This window comes from Microcebus murinus, chromosome 12, assembly GCF_040939455.1.
Source record: "Microcebus murinus isolate Inina chromosome 12, M.murinus_Inina_mat1.0, whole genome shotgun sequence".
Taxonomy (NCBI): domain Eukaryota; kingdom Metazoa; phylum Chordata; class Mammalia; order Primates; family Cheirogaleidae; genus Microcebus; species Microcebus murinus.
In genome coordinates this window covers 57,689,227-57,711,087 of record NC_134115.1, presented here as the reverse complement: position 1 = coordinate 57,711,087, position 21,861 = coordinate 57,689,227, and the positions used below count along the sequence as shown (strand labels likewise).

The 21,861-nt window shown below is 37.2% G+C and overlaps 1 protein-coding gene and 1 non-coding gene across 2 annotated transcripts in view; one reads left to right on the top strand and one right to left on the bottom strand.

Moving 5' to 3' along the window:
- Nucleotides 1–21,861, top strand: part of KIF24 (kinesin family member 24) — a 75,646-nt gene that overhangs the window by 7,401 nt on the left and 46,384 nt on the right. The window contains exon 2 of the mRNA XM_012770137.3: nt 18,132–18,776. Coding sequence (XP_012625591.2) covers nt 18,157–18,776 — 620 coding nt within the window. The 5' untranslated portion in view covers nt 18,132–18,156. The remainder of the gene's footprint in view (nt 1–18,131; nt 18,777–21,861) is intronic.
- On the bottom strand, nt 19,564–19,627 carry LOC142874703 (U7 small nuclear RNA). The gene has a single exon (XR_012922345.1). It is a non-coding gene; the product is annotated as a U7 small nuclear RNA (small nuclear RNA).

Below are 21,861 nucleotides of genomic sequence, written 5' to 3'. Positions count from 1 at the left end.
AACATTTTAAAAACTATATTGTGGTTCCCTGTCCCCTGGGTGCATGCAACCAGGTATTGGTCTGTGGAATGTTAGGAACCAAGCATCACTGCCTGACCTCTGCCTCCCTCACCCTCCCGCCCTTCTCCATGGAAAAATTGTCTTCCATGAAACTTAGGAACCAGACAGTGCAACAGGAGGTGAGCAGTGGGCGAGTGAGTGAAGCTTCATCTGTATTTACAGCCACTTCCCATCTCTCACATCACCGCCTGAGCTCCACCTCCCCCCTCAAATCTAATCTGCTGCTATATAAGATATGGAGAGAATCGTTTATGGACCAAATATTCTCAACTAGATCAGCTTTAGATAAGATGATCTCTAATTTCTTGGCTAGCTGTAGGATTCTTTTTTTTTAAGCTTACAAAAATATAGTATATACCAAAGAATATGTGTGAAACATAAATTTTAAAGCATAATACATACAAACATAATGAGTGAGATGTGCTACTTTTGGGGGATGGTCACACTTGAAGCTCTGACTTGAGGGGGGAGAGGGGCATGGACAATATGTGTAATCTTAACATTTGTACCCCCATAATATGCTGAAATTAAAGAAAATTTTTGAAGCATAATACAAAATGAATAAATAACCAAGGCCTAGCACAGAATCTCCCTATGTTCTCTTCCTGTTCTCTATTTCCCTGCAAGTTATATTTGTCAGGTTTGATCTAGAACTAGTTCCATTTAAAGTCTGTTTACTGCAGTGGTCCCCAGCCTTTTTGGTGCCAGGGACTGGTTTCATGGAAGACAGTTTTTCCATGGACCAAGGTGAGGTGGGATGGGGGGGTGGTTTGAGAATGATTCAAACATATTAAGTTTATTGTGCACTTTATTGCTACTATTATTACATCATAATATATAATTAAATAATTATACAACTCACTATAATGCAGAATCAGTGGGAGCCCTGAGTTTGTTTTCTTGCAACTAGAGGGTCCTATCTGGGAGCCCTGAGTTTGTTTTCTTGCAACTAGAGGGTCCTATCTGGGGGTAATGGGAGACAGTGACTGACCTGACAGGAGGCAGAGCTCAGGTGGTGATGCCAGCAATGGGGAGCCCTATAAATATAGCTGAAGCTTGGCTCACCTCCTGCTGTGCTGCCTGGTTCCTAACAGTCCAGGTTGGGGACCACAGATTTACTGTGTGGCTATATTTCTTAATTACCTTACAAAAGATCTGGTGATTTCTGCTATTTGTGAACTTTCAGCTAGGAATTGCCCAGTATAAATAATTTGAAATTTTATTTTTGAATGAGAGGATTTTTCTTAACTTAGGAACATGAATTATTCCATAATAACTTTGGATATTTTTCTATTTCAAAGGCTATGAGAGAGAGATAGTACGTTATCCCTGTGGTGAAAATAAATTCATTTATTGCATATGCTTCCTCAGTCTCTGAAGTAAAGGTATAAGTAATACAGGAGCTGGGCGTGGTGGCTCACACCTATAATCCTAGCACTCTGGGAGGCCAAGGCGGGTGGATCACTCAAGGTCAGGAGTTCAAAACCAGCCTGAGCAAGAGCGAGATCTCGTCTCTACTATAAATAGAAAGAAATTAATTGGCCAACTAAAAATATATATAAAAAAAAATTAGCCGGGCATGATGGCACATGCTTGTAGTCCCAGCTACTTGGGAGGCTGAGGCAGAAGGATTGCTTGAGCCCAGGAGTTGGAGGTTGCTGTGAGCTAGGCTAATGCCCCGGCAGTCTAGCCCAGGCAACAAAGTGAGACTCTGTCCCCCCAAAAAAGTAATACAGGGTACAAATGGTTTAATCAAGGCTTTATTTTGGAAGTAAGAAAAGTAGCAGTAATGACTAAATTGCTGCAGTCCATAATTTGGGCTTGTTATTTGTACATTAAAGATTTTTTTCAGATTGCACTGTTACTTCCTGCTAGCCTGAGCCCTACTGCCTAAACATTATTTCATTTATTTATGTTTGGAAAATCCATAAACATTTTTGTTCATAAAAAAAAAAAAGAAGAAGAAAGGCTAGGAACACATAAATGTTTTCAGGTATCGCTACCATAAAAGCTACCAAAGCCACATTTTACTTTCCTCTTCACAATATTTTTTGTAATAGAAATACATACACCTTTAAAGAGGAATTCTTTACGTAACCATTATCAAAATAACAAAAAATTATTTGATACTATGAAATCTATGTACAAGTGAGTCAGGCTCTTTTTCCTTTTTTTAAACAGACAAGTTTTTATTTAAAATACATAAGTACAGTGTTCCTAAACATCTTAACAAAATGCTATTGGCCTTGGATTATGCCTTATTAGGTTTATGTTGAATTAGTTTTTAACCCTTTGCACTTGGATGTCGAGTGTGACTCGACACAGTTAACAAAAATTATAGATTAAAATTACTCTTTGAATGTATCAATAATTTGAAATATTAAAAAATCCAAATAAGTTTGTATGAAAAGAAACTCCAGTTTTTTATTCTACTGCCGCGCTTTGTAAAATCTGGGGTATTTAAAAAATTAAATCCTGAGTAGAATAAAGGAATCGAGAAAAAAGCAAGCCAGTGCAAAGGGTTAAAAATTATGGTCATTAAACCCACCTGGAACATATTCATTATTCCCTTCTAATTTATCCAACTAAAGCTCTTGGGATTTTCATTCTCTGCTAAAAATACATTTTAAAAGAGTCTAAAAATGTATTCTGCTTGTGCATTCTTGACAACTCTAACCACAGCTCAAATTTCTATAGAAAATGTCAATATATTTTCTCAGTTTTTTTCATGGTTAATTTTATTTTTGATTATTATGGAGTTGGATGTTTTAGGAGAAGAACTTTTCCTTTTAGTTCTAAAATTTAATGGTACGAGATTTTTTTTTTTTTTTTTTTTTTGAGACAGAGTCTTGCTTTGTTGCCCAGGCTAGAGTGAGTGCCAAGGCATCAGCCTACCTCACAGCAACCTCAAACTCCTGGGCTCAAGCAATCCTTCTGCCTCAGCCTCCCAAGTAGCTGGGACTATAGGCATGTGCCACCATGCCCGGCTAATTTTTTCTATATATATTAGTTGGCCAATTAATTTCTTTCTTTTTATAGTAGAGACGGGGTCTCGCTCTTGCTCAGGCTGGTTTTGAACTCCTGACCTCGAGCAATCCACCCGCCTCGGCCTCCCAGAGTGCTAGGATTACAGGCGTGAGCCACAGCACCAGGCCTAGAGATTTTTTTTTTAGTAATAAAAACATTCTAAAATTGGATTGTGGTTGATGATTGCACAACTCTGTACTAAAAACTATTGAATTGTATACTCTAAATTGGTAAGTTTTATAGTGTATGAATTTTATCTCAAAGTTGTTAAAATTTAATGATATCTTAGAAAGATTTATTGACCCTTTATTACCTATTTCCTCTTTGATAATTGAAGTATTTTGGATGTTGCATGAATTTGAGAAACTAAAAATAACTTGAATGCCTTAGAACTTGGGCCATTTTTCCTCAGTTTTTCTGATTGACAAGGAGTATTATATAAATCTTAGATTTAGGTTTTTAATTCCTTATAGTAACTCAAAACTTTTGTAAGAAATAATGAGTTGTCTTGATACTTATATGAAATAAAAGCAGGCAACAGTAGGTTCTGATATTTATGTTTTTGAAATTATAATACTTGCTTCTGAGCTCATGTTAGTAACTGAATTGTCTCCCCCTAAAGATAGAGACAAAACTCTTTTAGCAAAAGTATCCTATCTACCCCTGGGACTACTTTTAGTAGAAGTCTACACACAGTATTAATATTTAAAACTAGTGGCTGGTGCAGTGGCTCACACCTGTAATCCTAGCACTCTGGGAGGCCGAGGCGGGTGGATTGCTCGAGGTCAGGAGTTCGAAACCAGCCTGAGCAAGAGCGAGACCCCGTCTCTACTATAAATAGAAAGAAATTAATTGGCCAACTAATATATAGAGAAAAAAAATCAGCCGGGCATGGTGGCGCATGCCTGTAGTCCCAGCTACTCGGAAGGCGGAGGCAGTAGGATTGCTTGAGCCCAGGAGTTTGAGGTTGCTGTGAGCTAGGCTGAAGCCACCGCACTCACTCTAGCCTGGGCAACAAAGTGAGACTCTGTCTCAAAAAAAAAAAAAAAAAAATTTAAAACTAGTGTATTTTGCAAGTGTATCTACTTAAGTATCTATAATCCCTTACCTTTTGATTCTGTACTATATATTCAGCTTTTCCTTAATGGAATAATAGAGATGTCTTTTAATAGTGTTAGAAATCTTTCATAAGGTACATTTATTTGTTTCTAATAAATCAGGCAACAAACACTTCCTGCATGCCAGGAACAGTTATCCAGTGCTGAATAAGATAGCATGGCCCCATCCTTGTGAAATACTTTACAGTTTTCAAATTAGTTTTACATATCTTATTTCATCTTCAGCATCCTCTGAGAGAGGAAATGAAACTCAGAGAAACTAAGTGACTTTGCCCAAAGTTACACAGCTGAAAGACAGAGTTATTTGATTCCAGGTTCATTTTCAGCCAATTCAGGTGGGTAGAGTTACATAGTTTAAGTACATGCATGGAGAGTTTGAGGGAGGATGTTAAATAGTTGAATCTTATCCATATCCTGGAATGTGAATAAACTTCCATAATTGTGTATAAAATTGCATGTATTCATTCTCCCTCCAGTTAATTTTTTTCTGCCACCAGGATAAGAAAGTTTGAATTTCTGCCAACTGAATTTCTTTTAAGACTCTATTTCTGATTATTACTCAACAGCTGAGACCTAGCAGTCTCTGGGCTTGTCACAAAGGAGAACTCTGCTTATTTGTGGCATTGAATGCCAGTGGGCTCTACATGTAAAAACCTGCCCATAACTCTCCCATCCCCCATTGGATTTCACTGACTTACAGGGCATTTTCCTGTTGTTGGCTCTGTGAAAGACTCCATGCAGCAGCATAGTCTGCAGAGCAGGGAACTAAGCCTGTCAGGGAGCTAGAGTAGGGCTGCTTTTGCAGCTACTTTTAAAGGAGGGAGAACAGAGTGGTAGAAATAACATGGGGACCAGACATAGGAAAACCTGAGTTCTAATCTTGGAACTGTTTATTGAGAACTGTGTTACCTTGGGCAACCCACTGATTCATTCTATATCTTTCTCCGCCTCAGTAAAATGAGGAGGTGATACATGCATCGAAGATAAATCTCAAAATCATTATGCTAAATGAAAGAAGCCAGATACAAAAGAGAACATATTATATAATTTCATTTACATAAAATTTAGGAAATGCAAATAATATATAATGACAGAAAGCATATCTGTGGTTGCCTAGAGCCAGGGGAGAGGGAAGGATGGAATGCAAAGATGCATGAGGAATCCTTTGAGGGTACTGGAAATGTTCTGTATCTTAATTACTCTGGTGGTTTCACAGGTGAATACAGCTTTAAAACTCATGAATTCATCTGTAAAGTGGGAATAGTAAACAAAAAAACCTCATGGAATTATAATACATACTGTCGTGCACACCCTGACCCCCTTCCAAAAGGAAGATTCTGAGGCTGTTTTGCGGCTTAATAAGAAAGAACATTGGGGCTGGGTGCGGTGGCTTACGCCTGTAATCCTAGCACTCTGGAAGGCGAAGGCGGGAACATTGCTCAAGGTCAGAAGTTCGAAACCAGCCTGAGCAAGAGCAAGACCTTGTCTCTAATAAAAATAGAAATTAATTGGCCAACTAAAAAAAATATATAGAAAAAATTAGCCAGCATGGTGGCACATGCCTGTAGTCCCAGCTACTCGGGAGGCTGAGGCAGAAGGATTGCTTGAGCCCAGGAGTTTGAGGTTGCTGTGAGATAGTCTGACACCATGGCACTCTAGCCTGGGCAACAGAGTGAGACTCTGTCTCAAAAAAAAAAAAGAAAAGAAAAAGAAAGAACATTGAAATAGATTTGAATTTTTTTACCGTAGGCAAAGGAGGGAAGAAGAGCAACACAAATATGTATTTGGCTCTTTTTTCTAGTATACCTGTAAAATTATAGATGATAAAGTATGAATGCTCACACACTAAACAAAATCCTTAATCTTCAACCTTGACCTTTAACTCTTCCTTTACCCATTTGTCATTTTATCTGAATCTTCATGAACTAGTAGTGGTAGAGGGCATCTGAGATCAGATAAATTTCCTAAAGAATTTGAAATATTTAAGTAAATAAAAATTTTTGTCCTATATTCCACTTAACCAGTGTTCTACCTTTTAGTGATTATTGTATTCTGTCATCCTTATCCTTTTACATCTTTATAGCCACAATGTGACAAATGTGTCAGTGGTAAATTTTTAGCTCTAATGTATAAGTAGGAACACAAAAAATAAAATGGAAATTACTGGCCCATCCCCCAAGGATCTCATCTTGTATTTGTTCTTTTTTTCTTTCATTTTATTTTTCATCCTGTATTTTCTTAATGGTTGTAAATATCTCAAAATCCTTCTTATTAATAATAAATCCCTCCAGAAGCTACAACTAATTGGCTTGGAGTTGACACTGAAATTGAAAATTGACTTAGTGAGAATATACAGTAACTAAGTAACCATTCTGGATTAGCTGCTTATGGCTACATAGAGCTATTTTTGATCTTCAAAGGAAGAATAGGGCTGGTATGGTTGTGATAATTGTGTCCCCTCTTTTCCTAAGGCCCAGGCCCTCTGTGCTTAAGACTTGCTAGGAATACTTAACCTTTATCTGAATTTAGGATTATGGGTTGCTACTTCTAAAACAGAGTAATGTATTCCCTGGAGGAAAGTTGATTTTAGGTTTGGCCAGGAAATACACAAGATGAAGCTATCAGAGACTAAGGAAATTGATCGAGACACGTAGAGTATATTAAAAAATACATGAGATAATAATGAATTTTAAAAAGGGGAAGAAGAAGAAAAAAAACCTCTAAAAGAACTTATCAAACACTATCCAAAATAACTAGAGCACTGGTATTTACTCTCAGAATTGGAAATTAAAAGGAAATAATTAAGTAGTTATACTTGTCTACATGTCCAAACTTTACTTTGGGTAATCAAATAGCCCTAGTTGTTGACAGAAAGTTTTTCACTATAGGAAAGTTCCATAAAGAATGATAGGATCAGAAAATTAACATTTTGCAACTCCCAATGAAATAATGGAGGCAGATATCAATCATCAGTACATGAAACTATTTATTAATTAAGTAGATGAGAGAACTTTACAATTAAGTTATTCGGTTGTGGTCCTAGCATTTTATACTGATGTGATGCATTATAAAGCACATGCTAAAACCTATGAAGTATTTTTGCCAGAAATGTAGAATTAGACTCTAATATAGGGATAGATTTAGCTAAAACAAAGTAGGCTACCTAGTTGAATTTGACTTTCAGATAAACATGGAGTGAGTTTTTTTTCTGTGTGTATAAGATTTTGAGATATTTACAACCATTAAGGAAATACAGGATGAAAAATAAAATGAAAGAAAAAAAGAACAAATACAGGATGAGAATCTTGGGGGATGGGCCAGTAATTTCCATTTTATTTTTTGTGTTCCTACTTATACATTAGAGCTAAAAATTTACCACTGACACATTTGTCACATTGTGGCTATAAAGATGTAAAAGGATAAGGATGACAGAATACAATAATCACTAAAAGGTAGAACACTGGTTAAGTGGAATATAGGACAAAAATTTTTATTTACTTAAATATTTCAAATTCTTTAGGAAATTTATCTGATCTCAGATGCCCTCTACCACTACTAGTTCATGAAGATTCAGATAAAATGACAATGTCCCATACTTGGAACATGCTTGGTTTTTGCAACAAGTCAATGGAAAAGAAAGACAAATAGATGTAGGAATGCCTTACGAGAAAAAAAACCTAAGAAACATAACACAAGTCAATGGAAAAGAGAAAAAGGGAGAGATGGATGTGAGATTGCCTTATAAGAAAAAAGACTTAAGAAATATAACCAAATGTGTGGAACTTGTTTGGATTGTGATTTGAACAAAAAGATTTTTTTTTTTTTTTTTTTTTTTGAGACAGAGTCTCGCTTGTTGACCAGGCTAGAGTGAGTGCCGTGGCGTCAGCCTAGCTCACAGCAACCTCAAACTCCTGGGCTCAAGCAATCCTTCTGCCTCAGCCTCCTGAGTAGCTGGGACTACAGGCATGCGCCACCATACCTGGCTAATTTTCTCTATATATTAGTTGGCCAATTAATTTCTTTCTATTTATAGTAGAGACGGGGTCTTGCTCTTGATCAGGCTGGTTTCCAAACTCCTGACCTCGATCGATCCGCCCGCCTCAGCCTCCCAGAGTGCTAGGATAAAAAGATTTTTTTTTTCTGACAGAGTCTCACTCTATTGCCTAGGTGAGTGCCATGCTCAAACTCTTGGGCTCAAGCAATCCTCCTGCCTCAGCCTCCCAAGTAGCTGGGACTACAGGCATAAAAAGATATTTTTGAAAAAAGATATTTTCAAATATATATTTAAAAATAAATATATTTTAAAATATGTTTGAGATAATTGGGGAAATTAGATTATGGATGTAGTAAGAGATATCAAAGATTTATTTTTAACTTTATTAGATATAATAATGGCATTATAGTTATATAAGAAAAATATTCATTTTTTAAAAAATGAACTTAGGGATGAAATCACATCTAAGATTTACTTTTTAAAATATTTCAGTAAAGGACAGAAAGGATAGAAGCAAGTATGGCAGATTTTGATGATTGAAAAATCTAGGAGTAGGTAACATGGGGGGAGTTGATAGAATTTTATTTACTTTTGTGATGCTGAAATTTTTTATAATAAAAATATTTCTAATTCCTGTAGGTAGATCACTGCAAGTTTTGTACCAGGCACTTAGAAGGTGCTTTACAGAATCTGTTTGCAGCAAACCTGTAATCAATACACTTGTAGAATACTTTAACATATCTAACTTTACCTGTAGAAATTATTATTCCAGGTTTTTTTTTTTTGTTTGTTTGTTTGTTTGTTTTGTGTTTGAGACAGAGTCTCACTCTATGCCCCTGAATAGAGAGCTGTAGCATTAGCAGCAACCTCAAACTCCTAGGCTCAAGTGATCCTCCTACCTCAGCCTCCTGAGTAGCCAGGACTACAGGCACACACCACTATGCCCTGCTCATTTTTTCTATTTTTAGTTGCCCAGTTAATTTTTTCTATTTTTAGTAGAGATGGGTTCTCACTCTTGCTCAGGCTGATCTCAGACTCCTGACCTCAAGTGATCCCCCTGCCTTGGCTTCCTAAAGTGCAAGGATTATAGGCGTGAGCCACCGTACCCAGCCTTATTCCAGTTTTAAACATGAAGAAGCTGAGACTCATAGATATTAAATAATTTGACCATGTATCACACCTGGTTCTTAGCAGAGCCTGAGTGAATCCTTAATTTTTTTTTTTTGCCTCCTTATCTAGTAATCTTCTGCTGTACTAGTTACTACTAAACAAATACTTTGGTGATCTACTAACAGATATTTAAAATAAAAATCTTATTTAACCTCTTAAAATAGAAAAAAAGAAACCATGTGGATATTTTGCTCTCTGTTCCATCCCATCTCCCTTCCTATGAAATAAGAATGTGTATAGTGGCAGTGGTAGTTTTAAGGGTTTATGTTTATTGAATGTCTATAATGTGTTATATTGATGCTTTAGTGTTAGTTCCACTGTCGTGGATATTTAGTTATAGCTAACCTATTTCTGAGAAGGAGGGAGAGATGTCTTACAATAAAATACAGAGCTACAAAGAAACCAGTGAATAAAAATAAAAGCACACATTTGAACAATGCAGAACATGGGCAGGTGTATGGAGAAGGGTCATTATCCTGGTAAGCCTGTCTAGAGAGATCTAGTACAAAAACCCTGGGGTACAGGTAAAATAAAGTTCATTTCAGTAAATTTTGGCACCCGAATTCAAACATACTTAAATAAATTTGGAGAAAGAGAAAAATTATTTTAATTTAGTTCCTCCCTCCTCCTCCTTCCCAAGGGAGATCTGTTGTTTATAATTGGAGTTACCTACATGGTTCATTATTTATATATTTACCTGGTTAACAAACCACCAACCTTGGACTTGTTTGTTCTCTTTCCTAATTATCTAATCAGACTTCTAGATATTGAAGAAAATAGTCTTAAAACTATCCTTTCCTGGCCGGGCGCGGTGGCTCACGCCTGTAATCCTAGCACTCTGGGAGGCCGAGGCGGGCGGATTGCTCAAGGTCAGGAGTTCAAAACCAGCCTGAGCGAGACCCCGTCTCTACCATAAAAATAGAAAGAAATTAATTGGCCAACTAATATATATAATATAAAAATCAGCCGGGCATGGTGGCTCGTGCCTGTAGTCCCAGCTACTCGGGAGGCTGAGGCAGGAGGATCGCTTGAGCCCAGGAGTTTGAGGTTGCTGTGAGCTAGGATGACGCCACGGCACTCACTCTAGCCTGGGCAAGAAAGCGAGACTCTGTCTCAAAAAAAAAAAAAACAAAACTATCCTTTCCTTCCATGCTCCTCTAACCACTAAAAAATAAACCAAATAATACAATTTGGATAAAACATTAAGATTTTAAGAGTACAGTAGTCCCCCATTTATCAAAGGGGGATATGTTCTAAGACTTCCAGTGGATTAAGGGATGCCTGAAACCTTAGATAGTACTGAACCATATATAGGCTACATTTTTTCTTAAGTCAAGAACTTTCACCTTTTCCCTTAAAGGAAACACTTAATGTTACTCTTTGGCATATCCACATTGTCAGCATTACTACTCTTGTGCTTTGGGATTGTTATTAAGTAAAATAAGGATTACTCGAACACAGCACTGTGATACTCCACTGTCAATCTGATAACCAAAACAGCTACTAAGTGGCTAACAAGTAAGTAGTATATACAGGCTGGACAACCAGATGATTCATGTCTCCCCTGGGATGGAGCAGGACTGTGTGAGATTCCATCACACTACTCAGAATAGTATACAATTTAAAGGTTATGAAGTGTTTATTTCTGGAATTTTCCATTTAATACTTTGGACTGTGGTTGACTAGGGGTAACTAAAACCTTAGAAAGCAAAACCATGAATAAGGGGGGACTACTGTAATTTACATTGAAATTGTCAATCTAAAATGAAAATCTCTCTGAAAGGCCAAAGCAGGAGGATTGCTTGAGGCCAAGAATTCAAGACCAGCCTGAGCAACACAGTAAGACCCTCGTCTCTACAGAAAATTTTTTTTACATTAGCCAGGTGCAATGGCATGCATCTATAGACCCAGCTACTTGGGAGCCTGAGGTTGGAGGTTTGCTTGAGCCCAGGAGTTAGAGGCTGCATTGAGCTATGATCACTCTACTGTGCTCTATCCTGAGCAACAGAGTGAGATCCTATCTCAAAAAAAAAAAAAAAAAAAAATGACAACCGGTAAATAAATACTAACTTTATTTTAGGAGTTTACATTTTACCTTTTTTTTTTTTTAGAGAGACAAGATCTCTCTGTGTTGCCCAGGCTGGTCTCAAACCTGGCCTCAAGCAATCTTCCTGCCTCCACCTCCCAAAATGCTGGGATTACAGGTGTGAGCCACTACACCCAGCCTCCAACAGGGGTTCTTAAAATGGAATTCTGATTTAACTAGATTAAATAAAAATTTTTATATAAAGTATAAATTTAAGTTTAAACAGATCATCAAAGTAGTATGAATGTGAACTATCTGCTCAAACGATGGAATTAGTCTTGTCATATAAAATGTTTCTTTGAACCATATGAAGCATTCAAGGTGAAGTTCGTAACAACATTGCGGGTATTAGGCTTGTTAATTTTATAAGGACCCTGAGGATGTCTCCATTACTTTGGGTGATAGGACTTGTAGAGAGTTAGGAAACTCAGAGAAAATGACTCCATGGCCATATAAGCAGGTTTCATAGAATCTTTTAATCACTTGGTTGCCTTGGGTAAGTAAAAAAAATAGAAATCATGGACATTTCTAAATATTTTCTGAATATCTATTCTAAAGTAGATTCTGTTCATTTAAAATATTTGTTGCACACCTATCTAGCACAGTGCTTGGCTGAGTGAGATCATATTGCTTTTGTCTTTAAGAATTCACACTGCAAAAATTAGCCGGGCATGGTGGCGCATGCCTGTAGTCCCAGCTACCCGGGAGGCTGAGGCAGAAGGATCACTCGAGCCCAGGAGTTTGAGGTTGCTGTGAGCTAGGCTGACGCCACGGCACTCACTCTAGCCTGGGCAACAAAGCGAGACTCTGTCTCAAAAAAAAAAAAAAAAAAAAAAAAAAAAAAAAAAAAAAAAAAAAAAAAAAAAAAAAAAAAAGAATTCACACTGCAGTACAAGGCAGAGCCACCTTACATTATCTCTGGAAAAAGGCTGGCAATAAATAAAAAATATGAGTCTGTATACAGTAAATACCCTATCGTTTAATAACTAAAACACTATAGAAGTTTGTAGAGAAGTCATATTTCCATAGGGTAATTAATCTAGTCAACAAACATTTATGATAGTAATGGATTGCTTTTTTGTGGCTATAACAAATAGCATATGAAAGTGTTATGTTAAATTAAAAAATAAATTTCAATATAGTTATGAGTACAGTGTTTTATATAATATAAAAAATACATTTATAAAAAGGCTAGAGAGAAAACCAACAAAATAGTAAGAAGTAGTTATATGAGGTCAATTTAGGGAGATTAGAGAGAGGAAGGTATATTTCTAATTGGAATTAGAAATATATATTTTAAATAAATAATATTGTCACATAGTTTCAAAATTAAAAAAAAAACTGTTTTAGGTCCTGCTCTGGTTGATGGAGACAGCAGTGAAATAGAAATTATAATAGAGAAGGTAATAATAACTACTAGCATTTGTTGGTGTACAACAGTATACTCCCCATAATTGCCCTCTACCACCCAGTTCCCCACCCCAGACCATTATTATTATTCATGTATCCTGTCAAAGATATTTTATGCCTGGTAAACAAATATATAGATCCATTGTAGATCAATTTTCTCTTGTTCTTTAACAAATGGTACCTTTTCAAACTGTTTTGCACTTTGCTTTATTCACTTAACAATATATTGGAGGGCGCAGTGGCTCACGCCTGTAATCCTAGCACTATGGGAGGCTGAGGCGGGCGGATTGCTCGAGGTCAGGAGTTCAAAACCAGCCTGAGCAAGAGCAAGACCCCATTTCTACTATAAATAGAAAGAAATTAATTGGCCAACTAATATATATAGAAAAAATTAGCTGGGCATGGTGGCACATGCCTGTAGTCCCAGCTCTTCGGGAGGCTGAGGCAGCAGGATTGCTTGAGCCCAGGAGTTTGAGGTTGCTGTGAGCTAGGCTGATGCCACGGCACTTACTCTAGCCTGGGCAACAAAGTGAGACTGTCTCAAAAAAAACAAAAAACAAAACCAATATATTGGAGAAGTTTTTTTTTTTCTTCAGTAATATATTAGAGAATTTACTTTTTATAATTGCTTCATAGGACTGCCATAATTTATTTAACCAGTCTCTATTCCATTATTCCATTCATTTGCTATTACAAACAGTGCTACAGTGAATAACTTTATACTTATCTCATTTTGTACTTGTACACAATATCTGTAGGATAAATTCCTAGAGGTGGAATTTCTGGGTCAGTGCATTTGCATTTGTAATTTTGATAAATATAGATCAATGGAATACCATCATTCACCCGGGGAGCTTTTTTAAAGTTCTTGTATCTGTTCCCCCCAAAAAACCTGGGTGTTTTTTCTTGTTATTATTTGTTTTTCTATGGATCTAAGGTGGAGCTTAGGTATCTATATTTTTTAAAGTATCAAGTGATTCTGATGTTTATCCCAGAAGAGGAGGGACTGGACATTGTAAAATGGAATGTGGTACAAAGAAACATATTTAATTTTCTTTTTTTTTTTCCCACTCACTCACTCACTCACTTACTCACCCACTCACTTCAGCTTATTTAATTTTAAAACAAAAGAACATAGGCTAACTGTAAGGCGCAGAAGGGTGATATGGCTGCCAATTTATGCAGAAGCATGTTAGTGACTGCTTTCATCTTCATGTCCAAATTACTGCCATCTCTGGCATCTTTCCCTCCCATGATATTAGGGGATATCCAAGCATTGCAGAATGAATATCTTAGTCTTGTAGGTACTGACCAAGAGATGCAGTAGAGGCCATGGTTATCAGAGCTGGATTGAGAAATGTTTGGTATGTTACCAAGGGTGTGTGGAATACAGGATCTTGCACAGCCTGTGGAAATTGAGAAGACTGCATAGCCTGTTATAACCTGTTCCCATGGGTTATGCTGAACCAAGTAGGGAATATAGCTGCTTAGAAATAGCTTAAAACAAACCAAAACACTGAAGGCTTATTCTATTCTAGATTCTGTACTGGGTGGCAGAGATAGTAGAAGTACAGAAATAACAATAGCAGTAGTAATAACTACTAATACTTACTGGTTACTAAGTATAAACGAGTTTCAGAGATGTTATTATAAATAAGTAACTTACTAAAGGTCACACACTTATCTACTACATAGGATTGTTTGGAGATTAACAAATAAAGTGCTTATAACAGTACCTGGTATCTAATAAACGTTCAATAAATACTAGATGCTATTATTATTACTGAAGCACACAGGAAATATCAGTTATCCTTAGCTAGGGCACACCTTATAGAACAAAAATATAAGCAGTGTTCTTCCTGGGAAAGATAGATGATATTCCAGGTAGAAGTAATAGCAAAGAGATTGGTGGCCTGGTTTAGCTACTGCATAGATGTGCTTGGTGGTAAAATGATAGAAGAGGCTGAGAGATGAAAGAAGGCTTCATGAAGGGGAAAGCTTTTGGGCTATCCTGAAAGGATGGCCATAAGTCATTTTAGCAGCCAGAAGGAGTTGGGAACATTTCAAGCAAAGGTACCAGCATTTAAAAAGTACAGAAGGCAATGAGATAACACTACATAACTATTAGAATGTCCAAAATCCGAAATACTGATGGCACCAAGTGCCGACAAAGATGTGGAGCAAAAAGAATTCTCATTCATTGCTAGTGGGAATGCAAAATGGTACAGCCACTGTAGAAGATAGTTTGGTGGTTTCCTATAAAACTAAGCATACTTTTACCATACCATCCAACAATTATGCTCCTTGGCATTTACCCAAAGGAGTTGAAACTGTGTCCACACAAAACCCTGCTCACAGATGTTTATAGTAGCTTTACTAATAATTGCCAAAACTTAGAAGCAACCAAGATGTCCTCTAGTAGATGAATGTATAAATAAAACTGTGGTACGTCCAGACAATGAAATGTTATTCAGCACTAAAAAGAAATGAGCTATCAATGAGCCATTAAAAGACATGGAGGAAACTTAAATGCATATTACTAAGTAAAAAAAGCCAATCTGAAAGCCTGCATACTGTATGATTTCAACTATATGACATTCTGGAAAAGGCAAAACTATGGAGGTAATAAAAAAATCAGTGGTTACTATGGGGCAAAGGAAGGGTCGAATAAGTGAACACACAGTATTTTTAGGGCAGTGAAACTGCTCTGTATGATACTCTAATGATATATACATGTCATTACATTTGTCCAAATCCATAGAATGTACAATGGTAAAAGTGATTCCTAATGTAAACCATGGACTTTCAGTGATGATTATATGTCAATATAGATTCATCAGTTATACCAGTCTAGTGGGGGATGTTGATAATGGAGGAGGCTATACATGTATGGGTCATGGAGTATATAGGAAATCTCTGTACCTTCCACTCAATTTTGTTTTGAACCTAAAACTGCTCTACAAGTAAAATCTAGGCTGGGCACTGTGGCTCACGCCTATTATCCTACCACTCTGGGAGGCCGAGGTGGGAGGATCCCTTGAGCTCAGGAGTTCAAGACCAGCCTGAGCAATAGAGACCCCATCTCTACTAAAAATAGAAAAAATTAGCCAGGCCTGTTGGCGTGGGCCTGTAGTCCCAGCTACTTGGGAGGCTGAGGTAGGAGGATTGCTTGAGCCCAGGAGTTTGAGGTTGCTGTGAGCTGGGCTGATGCCACAGTACTCTAGCCCAGGTGACAGAGCAAGACTCTGTTTCAGTAAAATAAAATCTAACAAAAAAATAATTTTAAGCTGGGCCTGGTGGCACATGCTTGTAGTCTTGGGAGGCTGAGGTGGGAAGATCACTTGAGTCCAGGAGTTTGAGTCTAGCATGGGCAACATACTGAGACCCTGCCTCTAAAAATAATTATTTAATTTAATTAAATTTTAAGAGCTTGTTTAAAAAAATAAGAATATTTTTTAAAGGCACAGAAATGGTATTGTAATTATCTGCTACTATGTAGCAAACTACCCCAAAGCTTAGTGGCATAAAGAAATTACCATTTCATTTGCTCACAGTACTATGAATTAGATATTTGGGCTGGGCTTAGCTAGATAGTTGTTCTCCTGGTCTCTCCTGGGGTCACTCATATGGCTCCAGTCATCTAGTGGTACCACTGGAGCTGGATAGTCTTAGATAGCTTCTCTCACATGTCTGGTTTTCATGATGGCTTTTGGCTGGGCTTCTTCACCTGGGAGCAGAAGAATTCCAAGAAAGCAGTAGAAACTGCAAGAGCTCTTGAGGCATAGGCATCGAAGTCACATAGCATCTCTTCTACCATATTCTGTTGGCCAAAACAAGTCACAAGGCCAGCCTAGATGCAATGGGAAGATTCCACGTCTTGATGGAAGGACCTGCAAATAATTTGTGGCCTTTTTTCTTTCTTTCTAATCCACACACACAGAAAAGGCCAGGATGAGTATAGGATGTGTTACTCTGCCCCTTTAGCTTAAGTAGTAGTATTTCCTTCAAAGTTAATTATTCAAGGTTCTTTGATTATCCTTATTATCTTGCCTTCAACTCTCCCTGTTTCTCCTAGAGAAAAAACAATATAAATTAAAATAAAAACAAAAGTTTTGCCAATAATTAACTAATTGAATTTTTGAAAACTCTGAATTATAAAACCTTTTTTTTTTTTTTTTTTTTTTTTTGAGACAGAGTCTCACTTTGTTGCCCAGGCTAGAGTGAGTGCTGTGGCGTCAGCCTAGCTCATAGCAACCTCGAACTCCTGGGCTCAAGCAATCCTACTGCCTCAGCCTCCCGAGTAGCTGAGACTACAGGCATGCGCCACCATGCCCGGCTAATATTTTCTATATATATTAGTTGACCAATTAATTTCTTTCTATTTATAGTAGAGACAGGGTCTCACTCTTGCTCAGGTTGGTTTTGAACTCCTGAACTCAAACGATCCGCCCGCCTCAGCCTCCCAGAGAGCTAGGATTACAGGCGTGACCCACCGCGCCCGGCCTAAAACCATTTTTAAAAAGAAAATGTAGTTTACTTTTTTTTGCTACGCTGATTTTGAAACAATTAAAGTCTTGACTATAGTATTAATTTCCTAGGTAAGTCATTTGATTCACATTCTCTACAGCTAGACATCAATGACCACCTTTTGGAATCATCTGAAATTCTGAATTAGTTGATGCTGAATTAATAATGTTTTTGCTAGTACTCAGCAGATACAAGTGCTGTCTCCTCTGAGTTATATTAGTTTATAATCCTCTGTGGTCTGCTATTTAATTCCACTTTCCATTCTGAAAGTGTTCTTAGCCCCTGTTCATTAATCATGGGAAACAGTTGTGCGACATGCCTTGACATTAAGTTAAACATCTAAAATTAGTCCTACCACAATCAGTGGTTAGGAACAAGGTTTCAGTAGTTTGTGGCATGTGTTAAGTAGACATTACAAGGTTGGAAGAAACTCCCTAGAAAAAAGTAAGTGATGTGTATGTATGTTCGTTCATGTACCTATGTGTATATATAATTGAAGACCTCTTTTTATTAAGCAGATAAATTATATCTGTTACTATAAATTCTTCATGTGCTATACAAAGCATCTTTGCTCATACACTATGTTGTTTAATCAGTCCTTTCAGAAGAAAAATATATTTATTGAAAATTTGACATAAAACATTTTTCTGCATTTGTTTTGTGGTTTTCATTTTTTTAAAAGAATAATTGTATTATATATACTCTATTTCAAGTGAATGACTTTTTTTTCTCTCTTTAGAGTTTATAGAAACCTATTCACAAAAATGGCATCCTGGTTATATGAATGTCTTTGTGAAGCTGAACTTGCACAGTATTATCCTCATTTTACTGCCCTTGGCCTTCAGAAAATAGATGAATTAGCCAAAGTTACAATGAAGGACTACTCCAAACTGGGAGTCCATGACATGAATGACCGCAAACGTCTCTTCCAACTTATCAAAATTATTAAGATTATGCAGAAAGAAGATAAAATAGTAAGCCCAGAGCAGCATCTTCAGACAAACAGCCTGCACATCAAGCCTCAGGAATTCAGATCTGGCCCTCGCAGACAGCTGCACTTTGATTCTCCTGTGGACAATAAAGACAGAACTGCCAGCCAGGATGGGTTTGAAATGTGCAGTTTATCAGATTTCTCTGCAAATGAACAGAAGTCCACTTACCTAAAAGTGCTGGAACACATGCTACCAGATGATTCCCAGTACCATACAAAAACACGAATTCTGAATGCCACAGCTGTTGATTCCTATGTGCAAACAGAAACTAAGACTTCACTCTTTTCATCAAATCACTTTACTCCGATATTAGGGGATTGTGATATTCCCATTATTCAAAGAGTCCCTCATGTTTCAGGTTATAACTATGGAATCCCTCATTCTTATATCAGGTAATAATTTATTTTTATCTTTTATTTTTTTGGTAGCCTTAAACAAGGGCAGGCCTCTCATTCATGACCAGAAGAGAGCAACTACTCCTTATTTACAGTAAATGAATATATGATAGAAATGATAGTGAACAACTTTTGCAGCAATAATAGAAATACCTGGATGGGGAAAATTAATGAGTAATTGGGCCTTTCCAGATGGGAGAAAGATGATATTGTTCATATATGTCAAACGGCTGCTACTTGCCAGGATCTGCTGTTATTCCTATAGCAGACCTATTTCTCTATTTTTTTTATAGTGTAACATGATATATCTAGTGCATCAATGAAAGTAAAATAGTTAACTGGCCTTCTTCTACAATGAAAAAAAATTACATAATCCACAGAATTTTTTAAGGCTATCAAATTCACTTAAATTAACCAGCAGACTTAAAGCTTAGTTAAGAGCATGTAGTTGAATTAAGTAAGTCTTTGGAGCAGTTAGTTCACCTGTATGCATTGAAATATGACCCTGATTTTGAGTGCTTTCTACAATTTCAGCCCTGGAAAAACAGATAATTTCTGTGATTATAAAAAGTAAGACTTCTGGTAGAGACTAGAGTTTGAGAGTAGGGTCGCAATAAGTTATTTTCACCTAGTGTTTCAAGCCAAAATTTGAAATAAAGTCCCTAATTATTTGAAATATCAAGTAATCCCTTATATTAACAGTGATATAATAGGAAATATGTTCTTGTTTAAAAATTATATGTGAGTTATGAGAAAATAAAATTCATTCTTTTTTTGGTGGTGGGGGAGTATCGTCTAGTGAGGACCAGAAAACCTGCTAGATAAATTCTAAAAGAGCTGTAACACTTAAAATTCATTCTTAAGCCCTATTTTCTTTTTTAAAATGCTGTTATTTGTACTGTAAGATAAAGTATTTACATGTGGTCTTATATTGGCTAAGGTTTCAAAGGATATCATAACAAGTTCTTTCACTTCAAAAAAATAGAAGACTCAGTTTTAAGGATAAAAGTACCTTTAGTAATTTGAAGTACACAAGTGAATTTTATAATGTTTCTGAAAACATTTTTTTTGTTTGTTTGATCCAGCAGAGCACAGAGCATATAGTACTGTTTTTTTGTTTGCTTTTTTTTTTTTTTTTTGAGACAGAGTCTCGCTTTGTTGCCCAGGCTAGAGTGAGTGCCGTGGCGTCAGCCTAGCTCACAGCAACCTCAAACTCCTGGGCTCAAGCAATCCTTCTGTCTCAGCCTCCCAAGTAGCTGGGACTACAGGCATGCGCCACCATGCCCGGCTAATTTTTTCTATATATATTAGTTGGCCAATTAGTTTCTTTCTATTTATAGTAGAGACGGGGTCTCGCTCTTGCTCAGGCTGGTTTCGAACTCCCGACCTCGAGCAATCCGCCCGCCTCGGCCTCCCAGAGAGCTAGGATTACAGGCGTGAGCCACCGCGCCTGGCCTGCTTTTGTTTTTTTGAGAGAGTCTCGCTCTGTCACCCAGGCTAGAGGGCCATGGCATCAGCCTAGCTCATAGCAACCTCAAACTCCTGGGATCAAGCAATCCTCCTGCCTCGGCCTCCTGAGTAGCTGGGATTACAAGCATGTGCCCGTCTAATTTTTTCTGTTTTTAGTAGAGATGGGGTCTTGCTCTTGCTCAGGCTGGTCTCAAACTCCTGAGCTCAAGCAGTTCTTCCTTCTCAGCCTCCCAGAGTGCTAGTATTACAAGTATGATCCACTGTGCCCAGCCCTGTTTTCTTTTTTTAATTGTGAGAGGACTATATTGTTCCATGACTATGAAAGTCAGGATTGATACTGTCCTATTGGTTAGTTCAGTGGTGAAAGAGCAGATGTTTTCTTGAATATTATAGTCTTTTATTGAACAACACATAAATTGGAATTATTTATAAATAAAAATACATTTTGCATTACTTAACACCATCAAGGATAGAATGGATATTTTAGTTTAAATATTGCCATTTCATTTATTTGGCAATTATTTTTTAAGAGACAGGATCTCACTATGTTGCCCAGGCTGAACTCAAATTCCTGGGTTTATGTAATCCTCCTGCCTATGCCTCCCAACTTGCTGGGGCTTCAGGCAAGCACCAATGTACCTCACTTATTTAGCAAATATTAAGTACCATCTCTGCTAAGCCTGATTCTAAATATAAAGATAATTAGGACATCTGGAAGCTTTTAGACTCTTAGGGGGCAGGGTGAATGGGATGACAGATATAAACAACCATATGGTGAGATAAGTGGTCTTATAGACATTTATACATGAGAAACCCAGAGTGATGGCTAGTCAATTGAGCTTTCTCACCTTTTATATTATTATCTCACTCTTCCCATTTTTTATTATATTAGAGAAATGAAGATAAGAAAGTACATTTTCTCCATTAATCCAAAACATTGTCTTTTCACCCAAACCCCAAGTAGGAGTCAAGGTTTTGGAACCTTCAGAAAACCCTTTATCAACTTAAGGTTTGCTATAAGGGAATCATCTCATCCAAAGAGTATTCTCTTTGGATATCTCAAACCAGGTTTTTGTTTTTCAGATATTCCAAAAGTTCAAAATAAATTGCTGACCTCAGAATTTTAATACAAGTCTTAGGTATTTAGAGAACTGGTTGCTCTGACTTATATAAGATCTTGAATAGATCTAACTCTATCTTTCTTAACTCTGCATGTCAGACAGATGTAGTTTACTTCTTCTAGGGAATATTGAGTATTAAAACCAGAGCCTTTTAAGAAAAGAACATTCAAGGCCAGGTGAAGTGGTTCACACCTATAATCCTAGCATTCTGGGAGGCCAAGGTAGGAGGATTGCTTGAGGTCAGGAGTTCACCTGCAGTTCCATGCAAAAAATGATGCATTTTTAAAACTCTCCCGGCCAGGCATAGTGGCTCACGCCTGTAATCCTAGCACTTTGGGAGGCAGAGACAAGAGGATCACTTGAGCTCAGGGATTCAAGACCAGCCTAAGCAACATAGTGAAACCCTGTCTCTGTAAAAAAATAGAAAAACAAAATTAGCTGGCCATAGTCCCAGCTACTTCGGAGGCTAAGGCAGGAGGATCACTTCAGCC